Source organism: Notamacropus eugenii, chromosome 2 (genome assembly GCF_028372415.1).
Source record: "Notamacropus eugenii isolate mMacEug1 chromosome 2, mMacEug1.pri_v2, whole genome shotgun sequence".
Lineage (NCBI taxonomy): Eukaryota > Metazoa > Chordata > Mammalia > Diprotodontia > Macropodidae > Notamacropus > Notamacropus eugenii.
The window spans coordinates 300,900,326-300,924,052 of record NC_092873.1 but is presented as its reverse complement, the minus strand read 5'-3'; the positions used below and the strand labels follow the sequence as shown (position 1 = coordinate 300,924,052).

At 40.0% G+C, this 23,727-nt stretch overlaps 1 protein-coding gene across 4 annotated transcripts in view; it reads right to left on the bottom strand.

Moving 5' to 3' along the window:
- Positions 1 to 340: 340 nt before the first annotated feature.
- The window catches only part of LOC140527558 (myomegalin-like), a 65,561-nt gene continuing 42,174 nt past the window's right edge, over positions 341 to 23,727 (bottom strand). For 3 of the 4 annotated variants that reach the window (XM_072644579.1, XM_072644581.1, XM_072644582.1), the window contains 7 exons: positions 22,813 to 22,937; positions 20,452 to 20,688; positions 13,244 to 13,461; positions 6,842 to 6,985; positions 5,169 to 5,307; positions 2,836 to 2,882; positions 341 to 1,047 (listed from right to left, as the gene is read on the bottom strand). In XM_072644579.1, coding sequence (XP_072500680.1) covers positions 1,015 to 1,047; positions 2,836 to 2,882; positions 5,169 to 5,307; positions 6,842 to 6,985; positions 13,244 to 13,461; positions 20,452 to 20,688; positions 22,813 to 22,937 — 943 coding nt within the window. In that variant the 3' untranslated portion in view covers positions 341 to 1,014. The remainder of the gene's footprint in view (positions 1,048 to 2,835; positions 2,883 to 5,168; positions 5,308 to 6,841; positions 6,986 to 13,243; positions 13,462 to 20,451; positions 20,689 to 22,812; positions 22,938 to 23,727) is intronic. The other variant, XM_072644580.1, reaches the window with a different exon arrangement.

The window sequence follows — 23,727 nt, the reverse complement described above, 5'->3', positions numbered from 1 at the left end:
TTTTCTCAATTACATTTGAATCTAGTTCAGACTGCACTTGGATGTGTTGTGAGCCTACTGAGGTCTCTGTCATCTGCTCTAAGCAACCTTCTAAGATCAGAAGGTGCCATTCTATATTGGTAGAAGTTTTCTCATATGGAGCTTACCTTTCCTTCTATCCCCTGCTTAGAACAGTGCCTGGCACATAGGAGGATTTCATAAACGCTTATTGACTGTGGAAACTATCCATGCTAACTTCATACTAAGAAAACCATGGTTACCTTCCTTCTCTATGTTCTACTGTTCAGCATAAAAATCGTAATAGTGAGAGTTTGCATAACCCTTGAAGAATTCCAAAGAATTTTTACAAATGTTAATTTATTTCATTGTTTTCATGCAAAACACATTTATTTACAAGTATACATTATGGGCTGTAACACAGAGGACAGAAAGAATGTATGAAACAGCAATGTTGTTTTAACAATAACTGAAAGAATAAGTCATTTTGATGATTATAAATATGTGAATTAAGTATAAAGGACATATGAAGAAAGACGCTATCTGTATCCAGATAAAGAACTGATTAAAAAAAAAGAAGCATATATAGAAAAAGTTTACGTATATGAACCCACTTGTGGCTAATGCCAACCATCTCTAGGGTGGAGGGGCAGGAAGAAAGCAAATAAATAGAAAGGAAAAAAACCACATGATAACTTTATTATGTATTTAAAAGGAATAGCAAGTTGTACATAGTGAATTTTAATTTTATGTGAAATCATCTTTTTATGATACTGCCTTACAGAAATTCTTTTTTTATTCCACAAAATAAAAATTAATAAACATGGGGAAAAAAGAATATATGATGTTCATGCCTAGTACAGCCACATCTAGTAAATTTATGCAAACTCTCTTAGTGGCCTGCCATTCTCCACAGCAAGCAGTGTGCTCTGAGGAGCAGGCATCCCCTACTTGCTACGTCTGTGACATCTTCATTCATCGGGCAGAGCATCATAGGCTACCCAGAGAATCCAGGCACTAACTGGCTGCCACTATGCCATGCTTTTCAATCTGTAGGGGAGAAGAGTTTTGACCACAGTCAGTCAGTCAATAACAATAGTTTAAGCCTTATTATATGCCAGACACTGTATGAAACTTGGGATACAAAGAAAGGAGTTGTTCAGGAGCTCACGTTCTAATGGGGAGGCAACATGCTAACAGCTATGGACAAACAAGCTCTGTGCAGGTTAAATAGAAAATCATTGGCTAGAAGGAAGAGGGTGTGGGAAAGGCTTCCAGTAGAAAGTAGGATTTGAGTTGGAATTGAAAGGAAGCTGGGGAAGCCCAGAGGCAGAGCATTCTGGGAATGGGGGACAGCCCATCCAAATTCCCAGAGCTAAGAAATCAATTGTCTTGTTTGGGAAGGTAATGACCAATAGATAAGCTGTGGATCTCCTGGATACCCAAGGGCTCTCAAGTGTGCCTTTTGTAGAGAATCGCATATTCACTGTACCTGTGTCACCAGGAAGGTGACACCCATCTCTCTACCTGTCACCAAGTAGTCATGGTGGTGATGACAGAGTAGCCCCATGGTGGGGAGAGGAGAGCAACAAGCATTATGCTTAGGTGCCAATTATTCAGCCCAGTCAAAAAACCAGATATGAGATCCTGCTATTGTTACCTTGACTAGGAGAGGGATGAAGCTTTACATAATTAATCTTGGAAGTACTGTTCTGAAGGGGCTCAGGAGAGAAATGAATTGTCCAAGGAAGAAAGAAGGGATGTCAGCAAAGAGAAGAACAAAGTCATTCCCTATCTCCTCTGAAGGTGGTCTTTACACAAGGTTACCACTTGCAGGTTTCTAAGAGTAAGGTTCTCAGGAGTTGTGTTGAGAATAATTTGCCCATGGTTTTAAAGTTCTTCCTTCTATTTCTTTTAGTGTCTTCAAATACTTCTTTGAGAAGGGACTTCTCCCAATTAACTCTCATCCCTTCATGCCTTTTGCTTCAAACATATGTGTGTGTGTTTAAAATTCGTTTCCTTAAGCCACTCCTTATTTTAGGTTTCATGTACTATCTCAGGCTCTTCAGAATAAGATTTAAGAGATCTCATTCAAAATTTGTCATGAGGAATTTACAGCAACTCTCTGTTACTCCTTAAAGTAATAGAAGTGTATGGGAGGCAGGTAATGTTGTATTTTCCCTGCTGCTTTTCTTTGTTGTAGTCATCTTAAGCTTTTGCTATTAAGAAATCAAGTTAGAAGAAATGGAAAACTGCTGATATGAAAGCTATTTGCCAATCCAGCTGGTATAATAGAGACCTGTCAGAGATCTCAGCCCCTCAGCATCTCCCTTTTCTTGAGATGTATTCACTATGGCTAGCCGACCTAACCTCTACCCGTGCCATCCCCAATTCCCACCCACCAAGCTAGACAAACATCAGCCATTCTTCTGAAAGAAAAGAGACTGCAGGGTCCTGGTGTTTCTGTAGATCCCTCCCTCTTTCCTCCCTGTGGTAGCCACTCAGTCATGATTGCTTACTTTCCCTCTTCCTCCAGGTTAGACATGAATGGCATTTCTTTGGATATCAAGCTTAAAGTAAAACGGAGGTCATGGAAATGAACAGAGAAGAGCATGAGTGAGGTTAACAACATAGGAGAGGGCACAGAGGTGACAAAGAAATGGGAAGCAGAAGAGTGGCCCCACTATGATGAGTGCAAGTGGTGGAAAGATCATGGTTTGCTTCAAAGCTACACTGCAGCTTTAGTGGCCACTTGATCACAGGTGTAAAGATTGGGGGATGAGGTGGTAGTGGGTCCCAGGATTAGCGGATCCAGCTGGTCACTGCCAACTCTCTTACCTCAAGATTTCTTCTTGCCTTCTTCAAAACCTCTTTTGTTCTGGTTACTGCAACAATAAGAAGGCAAAAATCACAAGCCTGCTAATGACTCACTTGGCTTAGCATACAGAGGAGAGATGCTTTGTAAGCTTGCTCCTCTGGCTTACCTTGCTTGGTCAACCCCATTTCTCTCATTCATGATTTTTCTTCATCCCACTTCCTTGCCTCCTTATCCTATCACTGTTCTTGCCTGACTGTCCCCAACCTCAGAGTATTCACATTGACCATTACATCCAATTCTATGACAGAATGGTGGTTTAGGAATGCAGGAAACCATGCAGACTCTGGGCCACATTGATTCTGTGGAATCTCAATGAACCCTTGCTACTGCAAGGAAATCTTTTCATTCTTCCCCAATCAGATCTCCATTAGAAGAGAGACTCTCCACAGAGACTCTTTCATACTTCTCTACCTCAGCCTCTCACAGGAATGTTCCTGCTCGCCTCACCTTAACAAAAAAAGAGACCATTCACCATTACTCTCCACATCAAAATCGCCCTGGACTTTTTCTTTCATTTCTTCCTTCATTCAAGTCTTTGGTGACACATGACTCTTCTCCTAAAGAAAGTGGACCTTCATCCCATCCACTCCATCCACTCCTATCTCCTAGCAATCGTTCCTTCTTTCTAATCGGCAATCCATCCCCCTTGACCTTATTTACAAAAACTCACCTAACATCCCTTTCAGTCTATCACTCAATGTTCTCTCCTTTTCACAGCCAACTTTGAGAGGGAAAGTCCTCACTATCTTTACACTTTGCTTCCACCTCCCTTCTCTCATTCCTCATCCTTTAAAAACTAGATTCTTAACTTATTTTCAGCGGAGAACACACCCTTCAAAGTTCACAATGGTCTCTTCACTGCTATATCCAATGATCGTTTTTCAATTCTCATCTATCCTGACATTTCCATAGCATTTGATATTTGTCTTTTGCTGGCTACTCCCTCCTCTTTGGTTTGTGGAGCTTTTTTTCTTTTTGTAGATAACGATCTCTCCTTTCTTCTTATTTTACTTTTTCCTAGTCTCTTTTGATGGATCTTCAGCTATGTTCCATCCCCTTATCATGGATAAACTGAAAAGACCAGTCCTCAATCCTCTCCCTTCCCTCTCGTTACTCTCAAGGACGAGGGCACTAACTTGTGTAACTTCAATTTCCATTTCTATCTATACAACCCTAATATATAGAGTTCCTGAGTTCCATCACCAACTACCTCCTAGACATTTTAAATTGGATAAAGTAGAGGCATCTCAAACTCAACATGTCCAAAAGAGAACACATTCTGTTTCTATAACAACCCACCCCTCTCTGTCTCACTTCCCTTTTTCTGTTGAGGATACTAGACCACATCTTTCCAGTCATCCAGGTTCACAATCTCAATGCCATCCTTATCTCTTCCATCTTCCTCATTCCCTATCATCAATGTCAAGTCTACCTCTTCTCTCCATTTACGTGACCACCCTATGAGTTTCAAACACCATTAACTCTTTATGGGACAAGTTAGAATAGCCTCCTCTTTGGTTCTTCCTACCTCCAGTTTCTTCCTTTTTCAATCTATATCAACACACAGCTCCCAAAGTAATAGTCCTAAAACACAGGTCTATGTCCCTGACCTGCTCAAGAAGCTCCCATCACTCCATATTGCTTATATGATAGAATCCAAATTCTCCTAGCACTTGAAGCTCTTCTCCACCTGACACAAACCTCTACTTTCCAGCCCTACTACACATTTTTCCTCTTCACACACTGTTATGAGTTATGAGTGTGTGTGTGTATGTGTGTGTGTGTGTGTGTGTGTGTGTGTGCCTTTCTGTAGTTTTCCTTATACCTGGACTCCTTCTCTTCACCTACATCTCTTAGAATCCACATCTTACTTCAGACCTCAGCTCAAGCACCACTTCCTCTGTGGTGCTCATCCTGACCTTCTTCCCCCAGCTGCTAGTACCCTCCCCTCCTATGGTCTTCTAATTACTTTTTATATATTATGTATCTATTCTATGGACACATTATGTTTTCTGTGATTGAATCGAAGCTCCCTAATGGCAGGAACATTTCTTCATCACTTTATATCCCCAGTATTTAGCATATTGCATGACACATAGTAAATGCTTGATAAGCCATAATGCATAGGAGGCATGGGGACATCACGGACACATTCATGCGATGGAACCTTTTTGGTCTCCTTGCTCACTGGACATCTATCAGAAGGACAAGGACATGTAGAAACAGCTTCTTTTTTCCACCTTACTTCCCCAACCCCCTCTGATCTCCTGCACTGCTTCCTGGAAACACCTACATTGATGGAAAATGAACTTCTCCAAATTCTCCTTTTCAAGCTTCGTTCTGTTCAATCTTTCACGGGTGGTCCTCAGGACATTGTGTTGTTGCAATAATTTTCGTTTCAAGAGGAGAATATCTCCTTCTATTGACTCCTGCTAAATAAAAGTTCAGGTTCTTGGTTAAAATGCCTAATGAAGCTGAAAGCAAGATTCCATAGCCTTCTCAGCTGTAATTCTGGGATGACCTCCCTCCATTCTGCTAACCCAAGAAAGTCTGGTCCTGCACATAGGACTTCACAGGAATGGGGTTTTGAAACACCTATAGCAGGCATACAGATAAACTGGGAGCCTGAATGAAATTGGAAATGTCAGAATTTTAATTTAAAAAAACGCCTATAATCTTTTCCTTTTTGGCAATTACCATGGTGTTTTGGCATCATTGACACACTTACTGTGCCATTAAATGAAGGTGAGGCATTCGTTAAATGTGTGTGAATTTACTCAGCAATGGGAAAATGGATGGACTGGGGAAAATTGGCCTTTTTAGGCTGATATAAATTGGTCAAATCCCTTAAAAACAGCAAACAGTCATTGAGTGTGATGCAACCGTCTGTAGCTGGATCTAGGACATTAATCCAATATCTAACCCCTACTAGGAGGAGAAAGAGGTCCTGGACTCAATCTAGGGATTTTCTAACTCAAAGATCCTTACACTTTGGGGGCATGAACCCCTCTGGCAATCTGGTGAAGCTGATGAACCCCTCTCTGAGCTTGCATGGCACCTACATTCATAACTGAAGGGCATGATCAATATCAGATAGAAGTTGGTGGAAATAAAGGAATAAATATTTTTCCATCCATTTCATGCATGCCTTGAAATACGTCCACCAATTCTGTTCTCACCTGAAAGCCAGGCTTGAGCTCAGACACGAGTCCTTGGAATGACTCAATTTCTCACACCTTCCCTACCTCCTCCCCCAGAATGCTCAAGATGTCTGTGACTGGGAAGTCCTAAGATTTAAGGGAACCAGTTTGTGATTTTGTCAGACTACTTGTGCAGTCTGATAACTGCCATGGAAGAGTAATGGAAACCAGGTGGTGTAGCAGAGATGATGGTAGATCTCTAGTCAGGCAGACCTGAGTTCAATTCCTTATTAGCTACGCTTAGTCAAGTCACTTTAACTGTCTGCCTCAGTTTCCTCACCTGCAAAATAGGGGTGATAATAGCACTTCCCTCCTAGGGCTATTGTGAGGATCAATTGAGATAATCTTTGTAAAACCCTTTCAAAATTTTAAAGCGCTATAGATAAATGTTGGCTACTGATATCATTAAAGGAGAAAGAAGAATGGTGAATATTTGGCTCTTTCATTCTAGAAATCTCCAATGGAAAAAAATTAGTGGCACTTTCTTCATCTTTCCAGGGGGCTTGTCATTTCAATATTCCTCAAACCCTTTCTGTTCCTCTGGTTGAGTAGTTCGTCCCAGGGGAAGAGGAAATCCATATGGACTGGCATATGGGAACACAAGCCAGAAAACCCTGTCTTGCATTCATCTTTCACATTCATCCTCCTTCTCTCCAAAGGCTATCTCCTGACAATTTCCTTTGTCTGTTCTTCAGTCCCAGCTTCTCTTGTGGGAACACTTCAATCTGTCCTGAAACATGCACACCACATTCCTCCCAACTCTTACCGTTTTCATTTGACATGTAGGCCCGTTAGTGCTGGGCAGGGCTGCTTTCCAGAACATAGTGAGATGAGCATGAGACTCCTCTAAGATCTGGTCCAGGATTTTGGCATTATCCTGGAGTTGCTGGATGTTTCCCGAGGTCAGAACCTAGTAAAGGAGAGAAGGGAAACCTGCTTCTACGTTCTGAACATGTTCTCCATGGCAGGGTTCTGGCTGAGAGAAGAGACTATCTTGGACCCCTAAAGCCGTTTCTGCTTGCATAACTCAGAATATGCCACCTTGAGTAATGACTTCCCTCATGGGAGACTACTGATCTGCTTCTAGCTCTCTATCTCTGATGGAAATTTTCCTCTATTTGTAAAGGCAGCTGGTGGAGCAGGAGGGAGAGTGGCGAGACTGGAGTCAGGAAGACCCAAATTCAAATCCAGCATCAAGATTCTTAGTAGCAGTGTGACCCTGGGCTAGTCACTTAACCTCTGTTTCCCTCATTTTCCTCATCTATAAAATGAGAGCAATCTAGCATCTACCTGATAGTCTTGTTGTAAAGATCAAAGAAGATGTGTGTAAAAATAAATTTTCAACTGCTTAACACAGTACCTGGCATATCGTAAGGCACTATGTAAGCAATTATTCTCTTCCGCTGTTTTCCACTTATGTCTCCTTCATTTGTCCTTGTGTCACCTCTCCCCTCCTACTTCCATATCCTCACTGGTTGTTGGGGATCAACTGCCTCAGGACAGAATCAGCTCTCTAGTCAGTGAAGATGTGTTATGTGCATTTCAAGGTTTATAGGGACCATAAATTTAGGAACTCTGAGTTTTTTTCTTTGCTTGTCATCACCTAATTGATTGACACCTGGGACTGGGTCACAAACTTGAATCTCTTTGCCATTCTAGGGTCACTAAAATAGATGGTAGGCCACCTCAAGCCTTAATACCCCAGTCATAGAGTGCTAAATAACATTTGAAATGACAAAGATGTTTTCTTACTTCATTTCCTCCATCCTCCTTTCCTGCCTTCCTCCATCTCGCCCTTTTCTTCCTTCCTTCCTTCCTTCCATCCTTTGTTCCTTCCTTCCTTCCTTCCTTCCATCCTTTGTTCCTTCCTTCTTTCCTTCCTTCCTCCATTCTCCCTTACTTCCTGCCCTCTTCCCCCTCCTCCTCCCCTCACTTCCTCCTTTCTTTCCTGCATTCTCATTGATATTTTGTGGGTTATGCGAACCCTCTACAAAATATCTGCTTCTGCCCTCTTTGGCAAATTCACTTCAAGGCATAAGGTAATCTGTCTCAGTTTCCTCATCTGAAAAATAGGGTGATAATAAGACTCATAATAGCCTCATACCCTAGACTTCACTTGCCATTATAGGAATTCTCAACCCAGGATTATTGACTGTTACCCTTCCCCATCACCTGCTTCTAATTAATATTGACTATTTCACAGGAACACCTCTCTGTCTCCTATCTCCACATCTCCCTTGGTTTCTCCGTCTCTATTATTTTTACTAATGAACTCTATCTTTTACCACATGGTGATTTCTGGATGCCCTCATGTTCACCAGAATCCTTGTGAATCCTCAGCCATCGAAGGGACAAAGAACGATCATTAAACAGAAACACCTGTACTACAACTGTCCCTGAAAGAGGATGCAACACTGCACAATCACAGTCTCCCACCCCTTCAACTCAATTTTCCCCAGAGATAATAATGTTCTTCCTAACTACAGTGTTTGAGGTTTCATTTTGATTTTTAAATTTGTATTACTGTAGTCTTTGTGTTGGTTTCCTGGTTCTATTTAATTGTCTCTGCATCAGTTCAGACAGGTCTTTCCATGTTTCTCTGAATATCTTATGGTCATCCTTGGTATACATAAAAAATATTCCATTGTCTTCATATGTCAAGTGAACTATTCTCATTTATTGGGCATTCATTCCAGGTCTTTGAGAAGATAACAAGTGCTATGAAAATAGAACAATAATGTATTTGGTGCTTGAATTTCCCTGGGGTTACATGTCCAGAAGTGGGAATTTGGGCAGAAAAAGGGACAAGCAATTTAGCCACTTTTCTGACATCAATCCAAATTATGCTCACTTCACCCCATTGTTCAAGAATCCACTCCATAGACATAGTTATGAAAGCTGTTTCCATTTTCCTCCAATTCTGTAATGATATGATCTTTTCTATTTAAGTTAGGTACCAGTTTGTAAGTTACTGTCCTACGTGGTATGAGATGCTAGAATAAACCTAAATTTTACTGAACTTCTTTTCCAGTTTGCATGGTAGCTCTTATGAATTGTGGAGTCCTTGCCTCTAAAATTTGTGTTCCTGGGGTTATTGAACATGGAATGGTTAAATTTGCTTCTGATTTTTGCTTATCTTCATCATTTCTACTGGGATACTTTTCCATTTTTTTAACCAGCACCAAATGGTTTTGATAACTATTTCAAGAAATCTCAAGAAGCACTCCTCCCCTTACGTACCTGATGTTTCCTACTATTTTTCTTCAGATTCTGAATGTGTCTCTGCATGTGAACTTTATTACTGAATTTAAAGAATAGCATATTTTTGTAAGGTTAATGGAACCCAAACATGGAGCAATGAGTCTCTCTCCAATCGGTTAAATTTTTCCTTATTTTTATGAGGAGTGGTGAATAATTGTATGGAAAGATATAAATAGGTGTACATATATCAATGTGAATGTGTCTCGGAAGACTGCCTCCATCATGTTTTATTCATTTTGTACCTGTTTTGAGTAGGATTTCTCCATTAATTCTTTCTGGTATTTTTTATTGTTCTACATAGAAATGTTGAAGAGGAGTGGATTTTGTACCCTGCTACCTTCCTGAAGCTACTGATCCCCTCCGTTAGTTTACTGATTTGCCCAAGTCTTCACACTAGCTACCATACCCTCTATAAATAAGAACACTGGCATCTCTTATTGGTAAATATTTGTGCCTCTCTCTCTGTTGTCTTATGGCTAATTATTAGAATTTATAAAACTCTCTCAAATTATGAAGCCAGTGCTTTTATCCCTGCCTTTATAAGGGAAGTTAATGTTTCTCTGCTACAACAATGTAAGCTTTGGATATTAGATATATACGTTAATCATGATTTGAAGGGACATTTACTATGCTTTTTAAGATTTTTGCACAAGCAGATGCTTAATGTTTTTCAAAGGCTTTTTCTGTACCTGTTGCTAGAATCACATGCTTTCTGTTTTAATGTGATGATATTAAGTGGTTTTCTAATGTTAAACCAGCCTTGCATTTCTGCTGGAAACAACTTCTGCAGAGGAAATAACTGTTTTGAGTATTTTGCTACAGTCTTTTTGATCGATTTTTATTTAAAGTTTTTGCAGCAATATTCATTATTTATATTGATCCATCTTCTCTCTTGTTCCTTTACCCCATTTTAACTTCGGTTACAACATCTGGGTGTGAGGAAAAGACTTCTTCCTCTATTCAGTGCCATGAATTTTTATCTTTCTTGTCATTTTTTTATTGTTTCCAGTATACTACTTGATCATTCTGAAGGCATTTTAACCATCTCTTACCTCTTCTTTCTTCGGCCTTGATGAGTCCCATTATTAGATCATTTTTATGATTGTGTGCTCAGTTTATACACAGACTTTCTTGGGTGGACTTTTGCCCTTTGTTTTTCTAATTCATAATTGCTTATTTCACACTTGCTTCCTTCCTGCTTGATCCCTACCCCTCTTCCACTGCAGTGACATCCCCCATTTTCTCCAACACAAAACCCTAAGGCTGTATTGGGCATTATGAGGGACAGCGAAATTTATGCAAATTCTGTAGCGAAAAGGTACTTGGTCATCTAGTCTTCCTTCCCACAGTCATGGAATCCTTTCTCCTCTAAGTGGCTCCATGGTACACTTTCTCTTGCAACTCCTGTTCATCGTTGTGACCTGTTTTTCATCAAATATCCTACCTCTTATGGTCCTGAGTGAGTCCCACTGTGGTCTGTACAACGAGGGGAAAGGGTTGTCGTGCTAGGCAGGGCTAGAAACTCAAAAGCAACAATGGTGAGGTGGTTTGTGCTGACTGAGGTCAGCAGCTAGGGTAGACTAGAGATGCATAGGCATCTTCCAATATGTGTGGGAGGTTCAAATATCTCAGGTCTCCCATGTCATTTCAGAAATCTTTTTAGCTCATGCAGATGGTTTTTCTGTCTTCCCAACTTCTGGGAGAAGATTAAATTTCTTCTGATAATGCATGTTTTTCCTTGATTTCAAGTGGTTGGGCCTAAGGAATTATGGTAAAAACAACTCTTCTCCCAAATTCTGAATCCTGTTATGCCATATTGTGAATCATGTAACCAAAGATGGTGCTTTATATCATTCATTCTTGCTTTTACTTTTTTTTAAAATGACTTAACAACTACAAATTGCTACATTTTTGCAAAAATTCCCAATCTTACACATACTTTGATGGATTTTATCATTATCACTGTTAGTCATTTATCAAGTTTTCCCAAGAACCTAACAAATACATATGAAGTCAAACTTGGATTAGCCATATTTTCAGTTAATTGTGATGTATAAAGTGATTATGTTCATTGATTTCCTAATGTTAAACCACCCTTGGATTTCTACTGGAAACACAACTTGTTCACAGTTCATAACCTTTTCAATATTTTGCTACAGTCTTTTTGATAGACTTTTGTTTACATTTTTTCATCAATATTCACTAATTATACTGGAGCAGCTAGGTTGCATAATGGATAAGGTGCAGGTCATGGAGTCAGAAAGACTCATCCTCCTAAGTTCCAATCCAGCTTCAGACACTGACTAGCTCTGTAACTCAGGGGAAACCCATCTAATCCTGTTTTCCTCAGTTTTCTCATCTGCAAAATGAGCTGGGGATGGAAACCACTCTAGTATCTTTGCCACGAAAACCCCAGATGGGGTCACAAAGAGTCACAGACAACTGGAAATGCTTCAAGAGTGATGAAATCCTACTAACACTGCCCCTGGCCCCAGTATACTAACTGCTTCATAGCCCCTATGAACAATGGCCTAATGTCTTCATATATGTCTCACTGATCACTGGGATAACAGGTGTGTCCATGAACTCTTATTTCCCACAGCAACAGCAGCTGTGTCCATGCATTCAACCACAACCATAGCCACGTCTGCAACAGGACCACAATATTCAGCCAATCAGAAACCAGTACTACCAGGAGGCCAGATCTGGATGTGGACGACAAAACAACAGAAGGGCCTTTCCTTAAGTAAATACCTGAACAGTAATAGCAAAAGCTGTCCTTTGGGCTAACTGATGACATAGAGAGCCTTCTTCCAATATCATTATCATACATACATACCAACCCAATGGGTTTTTCCTTATGAAATGTGGATAATGTGCAATTTCACTGTGGCTAGGACTCCTCCCCTAGTACTTAATTCCTTAATAAACCTCTCCTGTCTTTGTAATAAACGTAATTTCTATTAAGCAATTATATCTTTGCCGTATCAAAATCTATCTTCTCTGAAGTTTTTCTTTCCTCTTGGAATTTAGCCTGCTTCATGAGAGGTATCAATCTCAATAAATGACTATTCTTGCATGAAAAGTGTTCTGACTCTGAATTCTTTGAGATCATTCCACCACAACACATCATGAAACAACACAGTAGGACCTGCACAAAGTGGATAATGAAAAAATCTACTCATTCATTCCCTGACAATTCTCTCCATTTAGTCTTCTAAAGTGTCAGATTTGTTGCACTGAATATCCTTATTGTCAAAAGAGGACTACCTGCCCAACTCTACGTGATTCTTATCTGTGCCTAATTTTCCCTTCATATTTGGACATCAGATGTTCCAAGCCAGTATAAGACCTGTTCAAAGCAGCACCAATAGTCAACTCAGCCCATTCAAAATCTCTCTCATCACTCAAATGATTTTGTAAAAGTTGATCTTATCCTTGAACCTTCCACTGCTCCATGTGAGTGTGAAGATCCCATGAGTAATCTCTCTGATCCTCTACTCTGTAGCATTAGAATGAACTTACCCATAACCTGCAAGGATGCCAAGGAATCCATATCACCTTAATGTTTGTACTCTGACATTTGTGGCTTTTACACAGTCCTGAGTACCTCAGCCCTGCTCTTTAGGATGATTCCTAATTTGGGACCTTAAGACAGTGAAAGAAGCAAGGTGAAAAAGATGAGTGTTGGACAGTTGAAACAATACAGTTGTATCCTCCTAACACGAGCTAGCAAAGAGACGGTCTGATACTGAGACAGCTGAACCAAGGAATAACTATGAGAAGACAGAGGGATCAGCATATAGCAAGATGCCTGCAGGAAAAGAAGAAATGTTGGGGAATGAGAGAGGAGGACCACCCAGATGTGAGAAGAAAGGGAAGAGAAAAGAATGAGTGATCTGATTACCTCAGTGTCTTGCAGGGCAGGTGAGTTTAGAATACCGGGCAGGAGAGAAAGCATTTTATGAGCCAGTTCCTTTCCTTCTGAAATCTGTAGCTTCAGGGCACTGAAGTCTTCCATATTGCCAATCATGTGATGCCCATGGTTGTCCAATGAATGGTCGGGAGCATCCCCCTTCAGCATGGAATGGGTCTCCTTTCTAGGGGACACATCGAAACCCAACTCTGAAAAACACAATAAAGCTCAAGTTGAAGATCATCCTTGTGTAATCTCTTGATGATTTAATTTGAGAGAACAAAAGACTAAGAGGGAAAGGGAATGGCATCTGGAAAGATAAACTTTGGGAAATGTCCAGGCCTGGGCGAAGTGAGTTGAAGTGATTTCTTCCAGTCTTGGTGACATCCTCTTTTCTCATTTCATATAGTGATATCAGATAGGCAGATATATTAATCATTGGAAAATAAAAGCAAAGAAAGAAAAAGAATTGTTACGAACATTTTGGGGACAGAAAAATGAATCTAGATTAGTTTATGTTTTCCTACAATAGAGGGACCATGTTGAATGCTTATTAGAAAGCTAATACTGGAATCCAGAAGACCTGGTGAAATCCTGCTTCTGATACATAATAGCAATGTAACGCTAGACAAGTATTGTAATCTCTTCCTGCCTGAAAAAACTCTCCAGGAATTACAGACAAATTGCTGAAAAGAGAGTGGAAATAGGAGACTGAGGGTGGCCTGTTGGAGAGAGAGCATGGAAGAAGGATGTTCAGAGAGATATAATAGAGTGATCAAAGAGCAATTTGCTGGCTTTGTAATACATTGAAGCCCAGTCTCCACCAAAGGCTCTTTGTGATATGTGAGCTGAAGCAGAAATAATCAAGAAAGGAGAGAGAATGTCTTGCTATTTCCTGGCAGTCAAGGAAAGGGGGAATGAGTGCACAGCAGATGGGAAGGGAGAATCTAACGTGACAATTGCCTTGTCTTGCCTGGAGAAAAGCACGCAACATTTGGGGGAAATCAGGGAACAGATCTTCTGAGAGAAGAGATCTTCACTGTCCTGGAAAAACATGGACAGGCATGGAAAATAGTACCAAATGAAGAAGGTTACCTAGGAAAAGTTGGAATGAAATATTTTAAAGTCAGCAGCAGAGAATTCTGAGAGGAGCATTTCCTTTATAATGAAAAGGTTGGGCTCATGGCCTCCATGGGCAGCTCTAGAGTTTCTTAGCCAGCACTTCCCTTTAAAGGCAGTGGACTTGAGTATAATGAGGGTGGTCAGGCCCCATAATATTCCATTCTGACTGGAGCAGATGCTGCTGAAGCTTATATGGAGCTGAGCAGGGCTGTCCAGACACTTTCAAGGACATATGTGCTCAGTGCTGAAGAATTCAAAGCAATCTTCTGACCTGCATGAAGGCATCAGGAGGAAATCCTGGAGAGTAGACCTTAAAAGAAGTAATTCCATGCTCTGGTACTTACTTTCTCCCTATTTCTTAAACTTGTGGGAACTCTATGGAAGCTCCTTCTCCTTTGGATTATTTGGGGGAGAGAAAGTGGCTATGATAGCTGCTCAGATATGGCAAACTTGAGCCTGCACACCAGTCCTCTGGCTGACATTTCTTTGGGTTTCTTTTCTAATCCTGGGTGATTGAACAGTAATCATGAGATGGTCGTTTTTCGTTTTAGAAGCAACCTTATGACAAAAGAATCTAGGACTTCATGGACCCCTTGGTTGAAACTAACTACTAGCAAAAGGAATTTCTACATTTATACTCTTCTCAGCAAAGATGCCTACTGCCAGAAGAGTGAACCAAGCTATGTCCTATTTAGACAATAGATGTGAACTTTGTGGGAATTGTTTGGAGAGTGCAGTGTCAGGGTAAAGATACAATAGCTAGTCAACGAGGCTAAATAAAGAATTGCATAGGGCACCCTAGGAATACATGGTTCATGATGGTTCTAGTAGTGGAGAGGAAGGATCCCTCTCAAGGTCCCTGATTCAAAAAGACATCTAGCAGAATGGATTAAAAGCCATAATCCAACTATATGTTGTTTATAAGAAACACATTTGAAATGGGGGAATACACACGGAGTAAAGATCAAAGGATGGAGTAGAATATATTATGCTTCAGCTGATGTAAGAGAAGCCAGATTAGCAATCCTAATCGCAGTCAAAGCAAAAGCAGAAAGAGACCTAATCAAAAGAGATAAGGAAGGAAATATATCCTGCTAAAAGTCACCATGGACAATGAAGCAATATCATTACCAAACATATATGCTCCGATTGGTATAGCATCCACATTCTTACAGGAGAGGTTGAGGGACTTGCAGGAAGAAATTGACAGCAAAACTATACTAGTGGGGGACCTCTGCCTTCCCCTCTCTGAACCTGATAAATGTAACCTCAAAATAAAAAAGAAAGAGGTCCACAAGGTAAATAAACCTCTGGTTAAGGTAGATATGATAGCTCTGTGGGGAAAACTGAATGGGAATAGAAAGAAATCGACCTTTCTCTTAGCAGTACATGGCACATATACAAAAACTGACCATGTTCTAGGACACAAAAACTTCACAATCCAGTGCAGAAAGGCAGAGATAATCAATGCATTCCTCACAGATCTAAACGCAATAAACATTATATGGAATAAAAGGCCATGGAAAGATAAACCAAAAATCAATTGGAAACTAAATATTCTGATCCTGAAGAAGGAGTGGGTTAAACAACAAATCATAGAAACTATTAACAACTTCATTCAAGAGAATGACAACAATGAGACAACGTATCAAATCTTACGAGATAATGCAAAAGCACTTCTTAGGGGAAGTTGTATATCTTTGAATGCCCACATAAATAAAACAGAGAAAGAGGAAATCAATGACTTGGGCATGCAGATGAAAAAGTTATGAAAAGAACAAATTGAAAATCCCCAAGTAAATACCAAATTAGAAATACTGAAAACTACAGGACAGACTAATAAAATTGAAGTTAAGAAAACTATTTTATTAATAAATAAAACCAATAGCTGGTTTTATGAAAAAACTAATAAAATTGATAAAATTTTTGTTGAATTTTATTCAAAAAAGAAAGAAGAAAATCAAATTACTAATATCAAAAAAGACAGGGGTAAACTCACCACCAATGAGGAAGAAATTAAAACCATAATGGGAAATTACTTTGCCCAAGTATGTGCCCACAAAATCAACAATCAAACGGAGATGGATGAGTATTTTCAAAAATACAAATTGCCCAGATCAACAGAAGAAGAAGTTGAATACTTAAAGAAACAAATCTTCTCAGAAAAGAAATTGAACAAGCCATCAATCAACTCCCTAGGAAAACATCTCGAGGGCCAGATGGATTTAAAAGTGAATTCTATCAAATATGTCAAGAACAGTTAATTCCAATACTATATAGACTATTTTTGCAAATTGGGGAAGAAGGTGTCCTCCCAAATTCTTTTGATGATACAAATATGGTTTTGATACCTAAACCAGGAAGAGAGCAAACAGAGAAAGAAAATTATAGACCAATTTCTCTACTGAATATAGATACAAAAATTTTAAATAAGATTTTAGCAAAATGATTGTAGCATCTTATCACTAGAATAATACATTATAATCAGGTAGAATTCAGACCAGGAATGCAGGGCTGCTTCAATATTAGGAAAACGATTAGCATTATCCATCACATCAACAACAAAGCTAACAGAAACCTCATGATTATCTCAATAGATGCAGAAAAACCTTTCGACAAAATACAACACCCATTCCTCTTAAAAATGCTGGAGAACATAGGAATAAAGGGAACTTTCCATCAAATGATAAGCAGTAGCTACCTAAAACGTCCAGCAAGCATTATAGGCAACGGAGAAAAGCTAGATGCATTTCCAATAAGATCAGAGGTGAAAGAAAGATGCCCATCCTCACCACTTTTATTCAATATGATACTAGAAATGTGAGCTGTAACAATTAGACAAGATAAAGTAACTGAAGGAATAAGAATAGGCAAAGAAGAAACTAGGTTAGCACTCTTTGCAGATGAGATGATGATGTACTTAGTGAATCCCAGAGATTCAAGTCAAAACCTACTTGAAATGATAAACAATCTTGGCAAAGTTGCAGGTTACAAAATAAACCCACACAAATCTTCTAGATTCCTATATATTAGTAACAAAGTCCAACAGCAAGAGAAAGAAAGAGAAATCCCATTTAAAGCTAGAGTGGACACTACAAAAACTTGGGGAGTTTACCTGCCAAAACAAACCCAGGGACTATAAGAACACAATTACCAGAACTTTTTACACATGTAAATCAGATCTAAGCAAGTGGAAAAATATCGGTTGCTCACGGGTAGGCCAAGCCAATACAATAAAAGTGACAATTCTACCTAAATTAATTAATTTATTTAGTGCAATACCAATTAAACTATCAGATAATTATTTCTAGAGCTGGATAAAATAATATCAAAATTCATCTGGAGGAATAAAATATCCAGAATATCAAAGGGACTAATGAAAAGAAAAGCTAGGGAAGGTGGCTTAGCTCTAGCAGATCTCAAATTGTATTATGAAGTAGCAATTATTAAAAGCACTTGTTACTGGCTAAGAAACAGAAGGGTAGACAAGCAGAATATGCTAGGAACTCAAGACACAGTAGGCAAGGAATATAGCAACCTCCTGTTTGATAAACCCAAGGACCCCAGCTTCTGGGATAAGAACTCACTGTATGACAAAAATTGCTGGGAAAACTGGATAACAGTGTGGTGGAAACTAGGCATAGACCCATGCCTGTCACTGGACACAAGAATAAAGTCCAAATGGGTACACGATCTAGGTATGAAGACTGATACCATGGACAAACTGGAGGAGCAAGGAATAATGTAGCTATGAGATTTATGAAGAAGGGAAGAATTTTTGACTAAAGAGGAGATAGAAAGCATTATGAAGTGCAAGATGGATAATTTTGACTACATTAAACTGAAAAGTTTTTGCACAACCAAAGCCAATGCAACCAAAATTTGGAGGGATATAGTCAACTGGGAAAGAAGTTTTACAGCTAATCTTGGGGACAAAGACCTCATTTCTAGAATATATAGAGAAGTGACTCAAATGTACAACAATACAAGTCATTCCCCAATTAATAAATCATCAAAGGATATGAATAGGCAATTGCCAGAGGAAGAAATTAAAGATATCTCTAATCATATGAAAAAAAGCTCTAAATCACTTTTGATTAGAGAGATGCAAATCAAAACAACTCTGAGGTACTCCATCACACCTATCAGACTGGCAAACATGACAGAACAGGTAAATGATCAATGTTGGAGAGGATGTGGGAGAGTTTGAACATTAATTCATTGTTGGTGGAGCTGTGAGCTCATCCAAACATTCTGGAGAGTGGTTTGGAACTCTGCCCAAAGGGCTACAAAAACGTGCATAACCTTTCATCCAGCAATATTGTTTCTAGGACTGTATCCCCAAGAGATCATAAAAATGGGAAAGGGGCCCACATGTACAAAAATATTTACAGCAGCACTCTTTGTAGTTGCCAAAAATGTGGAAATCAAGGGGAATGATGAACAAAAAGACTTCACAGAGGCCTGGAAAGACTTTTATGATCTGATGCTGAGCAAAAGGAGCAGAACCAGGAGAACTTTGTGCACAGCCATGACCACAGTGTGAGAGAATTTTTTCTGGTAGACTTGGATCTTGATAGAAATGCAAGGACACACACACACACACAAATCCCAACAGTCTTCTAAGGCAAAATGACTTCCTCATTCAGAGGAAGAACTATGGAATTCAATCACAGAATGTAGCAGATCATTTTTGTGTATGTATGTGTATTATGTTTTGATTTGTTATGTGATTTCTCCCACTTATTTTACTTTTTCTACACAGCATGACTACAGTGAAAATGCATTCAATAGGAATGTATGTGTAGATCCTGTATAGAATTGTATGCCGTCTTAGGGAGGGAAGGGGGTTTTGGGGGTAGGTAGTGGGAAACAATCTAAGTTTTATGGTAGTGACTGTAGAACATGAAAAAATAAAAAAAAAGAAAGGTTTGAGAGAGAAGAGATATTAACTGAGTACCATACTGAAGGTCTACACAGCCGTTGTGCTGACCTCCTTGTCATTTGCTTGTGAAGCATGGACAGTCTACCAGCACCATGCTAGGCAACTGAATCACTTCCACTTGAACTGTCCTCAGAAGATTCTGAGGATCACCAGGCAGGATCAGGTAACAGATACTGACATCTTTGCTCCAGCTTAACTACCAAGTATTCAAACTATGCTTCAGAGAGGGCAACTCCGATGGGCTGGACATGTTGTTCAGATGCAAAAATGTCTGCCTGCCAAAAAGACTATTTTATGGAGAAGCTGCATGGGGTAGGCAATCACATGGTGGCCAGAAGAAACAATACAAGGACACTCTCAAGGTCTCTCTCAGAAACTTTGGATTTGACTGTTCAACCTGGGAGACACTGGCACAGGACAGCTCAGAATGCCATGCCCACATAAGAAAAGGTGATGTGCTCTTTGAGCAAAGTAGAATTGAGACAGCACAAAATAAACACAGGATGTCCAAATTTAGGATACGCACCCCAAATTTTCATAAGGACTATGTGTGCCCAACCTGTGGTAGACCATTCAGAACCCCTATTGGTTTGATCAGCCACATTCTGACACACTGAAATTTCACTTTACTATGGTGATGTCATTTTGGTCTTCTTTGAAGAAGAAGGACAACAACCAACCAAACATAATCCTTCCTCTACCACTTACTAGTTGGAGACTGATTTTGGAAAACTCACTGCTGTTCTAACCTTAGTTTCCTCATCTGTAAAGCATCTGAAATAATACTGGTCTACGTACTTTGCAATGATAAGAATATTATCTGGAGTATCATGTAATTACACAATAATAATATTAGAAAGTGTTTTCTATGTGCCAGGCACTGTGCTGAGCACTTTACAATTATAATCTCATTTGAGAGGGACTAGTATTTTCCCTATTAATCCCACTTTGCAGTTAAGGAAACAGAGGATGGACCACCTTCCCCATGGATGATCATGAATGATGGATGATGAGGTCATCTATAGCCCTTAAGGGCTCAGTGTAGGAGTTTCCACCACAGACTCTTTGAAAACAACCTCACCTTATCCCCAACTCATCAACCCCACGTTTGTGTGAGGGTTTGTTTTCCTACCTTGGAAAAATTTCCACTCATTCTTAGGGCTAGTTGCTTGGCAATCTTGGATCATGAGGGAAGAACTGAGGATAGGTTTCCCAGGACTGCTCTCCAGTTTCTGCTCTAGTTCTTTCCGCAGGGAATTGTTTGCTTGGAGGCTGTATTGCAATTGACCTCGAAGAGCCTGGACCTCGGCCACAAGGGTGTTCAAGTCCCTCCTCAGAGTCCCTTGCTGATACATGTCCCTTCTGCAAGCTGAAAGATCAAGGGACAATTTGGTGGAATTGTTTGGGAGTCACATCCTGTGGAGTCACATCCTCCTCACAGAACTCCTCCTACCCTTCCCAGCTGACTCCCTTTTTTCCTACTTTATCACATCTGCCAATATTGGCACCAGTCTCTGAAGGCTTGAAATTTTGGCATGATCTTAATATCCATCATTCCTCTCCTTCCCATCTTATATGCAAGCTATCATTAAGTACTACTCATATTCTCTTTGACATGTCTCATTTCTATCCCTTTTGAACTACAAGCATTCTGAACTCATATTCATCTGATCAGTCATAGCCGGATTCATTGTCACTTCACTCTAACATCATCGTATCATTTTGGTCCTGTTCAAGGACAGAAGAAAAACAAGCAACCAAACAATTGCTGCTTCTCTCCAAGAGATCATCATCCCATTCCCACATTACCTGCTTCCTGCAGTTGCTCTGCCCTGCCACTAATTTTACCCTCTGACATCTGGAAGACAACATCTAAACCCTCTTTCAAATTACAGCTTTGTGTAGCCATAATGCACCCTGCCCCTCAACTCCAGTCTTCTCTAGGCTACATTTCAACACGCACCATACAAATTTCCATCTCTGTTGCTGTTCCTTCTCTATCAACTTCTCCAAATCTTACCCTCTCCATACCAAGCTCATCTCATTTTTGTGCAATACACCTTCTCTAACTTCCTGTTTTTATTTTCTCCTTCTATTCAAAGGGAGGGAAATTAAGTGTTGGTTAAACACACTTCTTTCATTAAGTTCCTTCTTTAATCCATCTTCACTTTTTTTAAACCCAAACTCGTGATTTCCTTTATTCAGGAAACTCCCAATAGGAGCATCCACCACCAATGCCAATCTGTAACTTAGCATTTCACACAAGTGCTCAAGGTCCCACAGTCTGTAAATGTTAAGAGGATTGGGACTCAGACCTCCCTGACTTCACCACATCACAAAATACATAAGATTATTTAGGGGAGAATCAGGTGTATAAATTGAGCCTTAAATGAAACTTAGGATTTCAATAGACATAGGTGGGCAGGGAATGCACATCACGTGCAGGGACATATCATTGCAGAGGCAGAGAGGGGAGATAGAGGGTGATGTGTGAGGAAGGAGAAAAAAGCCACATAAAATGCTGTCTCATATTAATATTGTTTCAGCTAAAGCCCCTGTACCATTTTTATGTGAAATACCCTCAAGGCAAGTCTTCCTTCACTTTATATTTAAGCAAATAAATTTTGTAACCTAAATCTGAAGTTTTAACTTATCCCCACTAAATAATTTTTAATCCAGCCCCCTATTTGCTAAGGCATACTGTCCCTCTTAAGCACCTTGTTAGTGACCCTTAAGTCTTTTTCAATATTTTATTTTCCCCCCAATTACATGATAAAACAAATTTTAAACATTTCAAGAGACAGTTTTGAGTTCCAAATTTGATTCCACTACTAGCCCCCTTCCTGGGACAGTAAGCAATGAGATTCCTGATTCAATTTTGTCTTGGTGAAAATCACGGACATTGTATTTGCCAAGTGTCAGTCAGTCTAGGTTTAGAAACCCCACTGCCTCTACAGAAAACATATTCTACTGCAATTTTGAAATATTATATTGCCCATATGGTGGATGGAGAAGACTCCCCCAGCTTTTCTGGGCTCTGGATCAAACTACCAAGTAGGTATTAACAAGAAAGATGAGCTGCAGGGTTTGGGCTATGGGTTGGATGTCTGCATCATGAGTACCTGAAATCTCACTGTGAAACTAAGAATCCAGAAGTATTCTTCTACTTGAAGGCAATGCAAGTAGATTTCTTTAAAATCCAGCCTATAACTTGGGCATTTCAAGAATTCACCCTGAATTTGTCTTAAGTAACGTGGCTGGATAAGGTTGAATTGTGTTGTCTTGCTGTCAGGGCTGCCTAGACATGAGCCTAATCACAACCTAGACAGCTCATTCCTGTGCTTTGTGTTGGAAAATGTCTCTCCTCTTTTCCCCCCAACCCCAACGCCCCTTTCATGGTATCTTTCCAGTTAGGAACGCTGTATCTCTGTGCAAGATGGAGTTCCCAGGCAGAGAGCTGGGGTAGGAAGCAGACGGAGACTAAATCACTTACCCTTCAGCATCTCCTTGGAATTCTGGTACAGGGTTAGGTAGATCTGCAGCTCTGACTGCAGGGACTGGAGGACTCTCTGGTTCTCCTCACCCTGTTGCTGGAAGAGGATGATTTTGTGTTGGAGCCTACCAGGAAAAAGAGCAGGGCTTAGGAACACCTGGGATTCCACAGGGAAACAGACCCATTAGCACAGCATCACTGTGAGCTAGTGATACTCTCTAGAAGTAGGTGCCTTAAATTGGAGTAGGACACAAAGAGAACAGCTACCATGAAGTCTTTCAGTGTTAGAGCAAGAAAGATGCACTGCATATCACTGAGGGGATTAAGAGGCCCTCAATAGAATTCTAGGTATTGACACAGGGGCATTGGATGAAGTACTGGACCTGGAATCCCAAAAGACTTGACTTCAAATCCTGTCTCAGATACGTTCTGTGTGACCCTGGAAAAGTCACAGAACCTCTCTTTACCTCAGTTTCCTCACTCATAAAAGGGGGACAATAATAGCACTTACCTCTCAGAGTTGTTATGACAAACCAATGAGAAAAAAATGGTAAAGATCATGGCACAGTGCCTGGCCCATGGTAAGTGCTATACAAATGTTAGCAACCATCATGATCGTCATCATCATGATCATCATCTTTTTTATCTAGTTGAATCTTCAACCACCCTGGGAAATAGGATATGAAGGAAAGTGAGATTTACTGAAGTTAAATGGCTTGGCCAGGGTTACATGGCTGATAAATATCTGAGGTAAAATGGGAACTCAGATCTATCTGATTCTAGTTCACTCTAAGCCTTCTACGTACTGTGCCACCCTGCCCCCAATTTGTTGTTCAGTCGTGTCTAACACTTTCTGACCCCATTTGGGGTGTTCTTGGCAAAGATACTGGAATGGTTTGCCATTTCCTTCTCCAG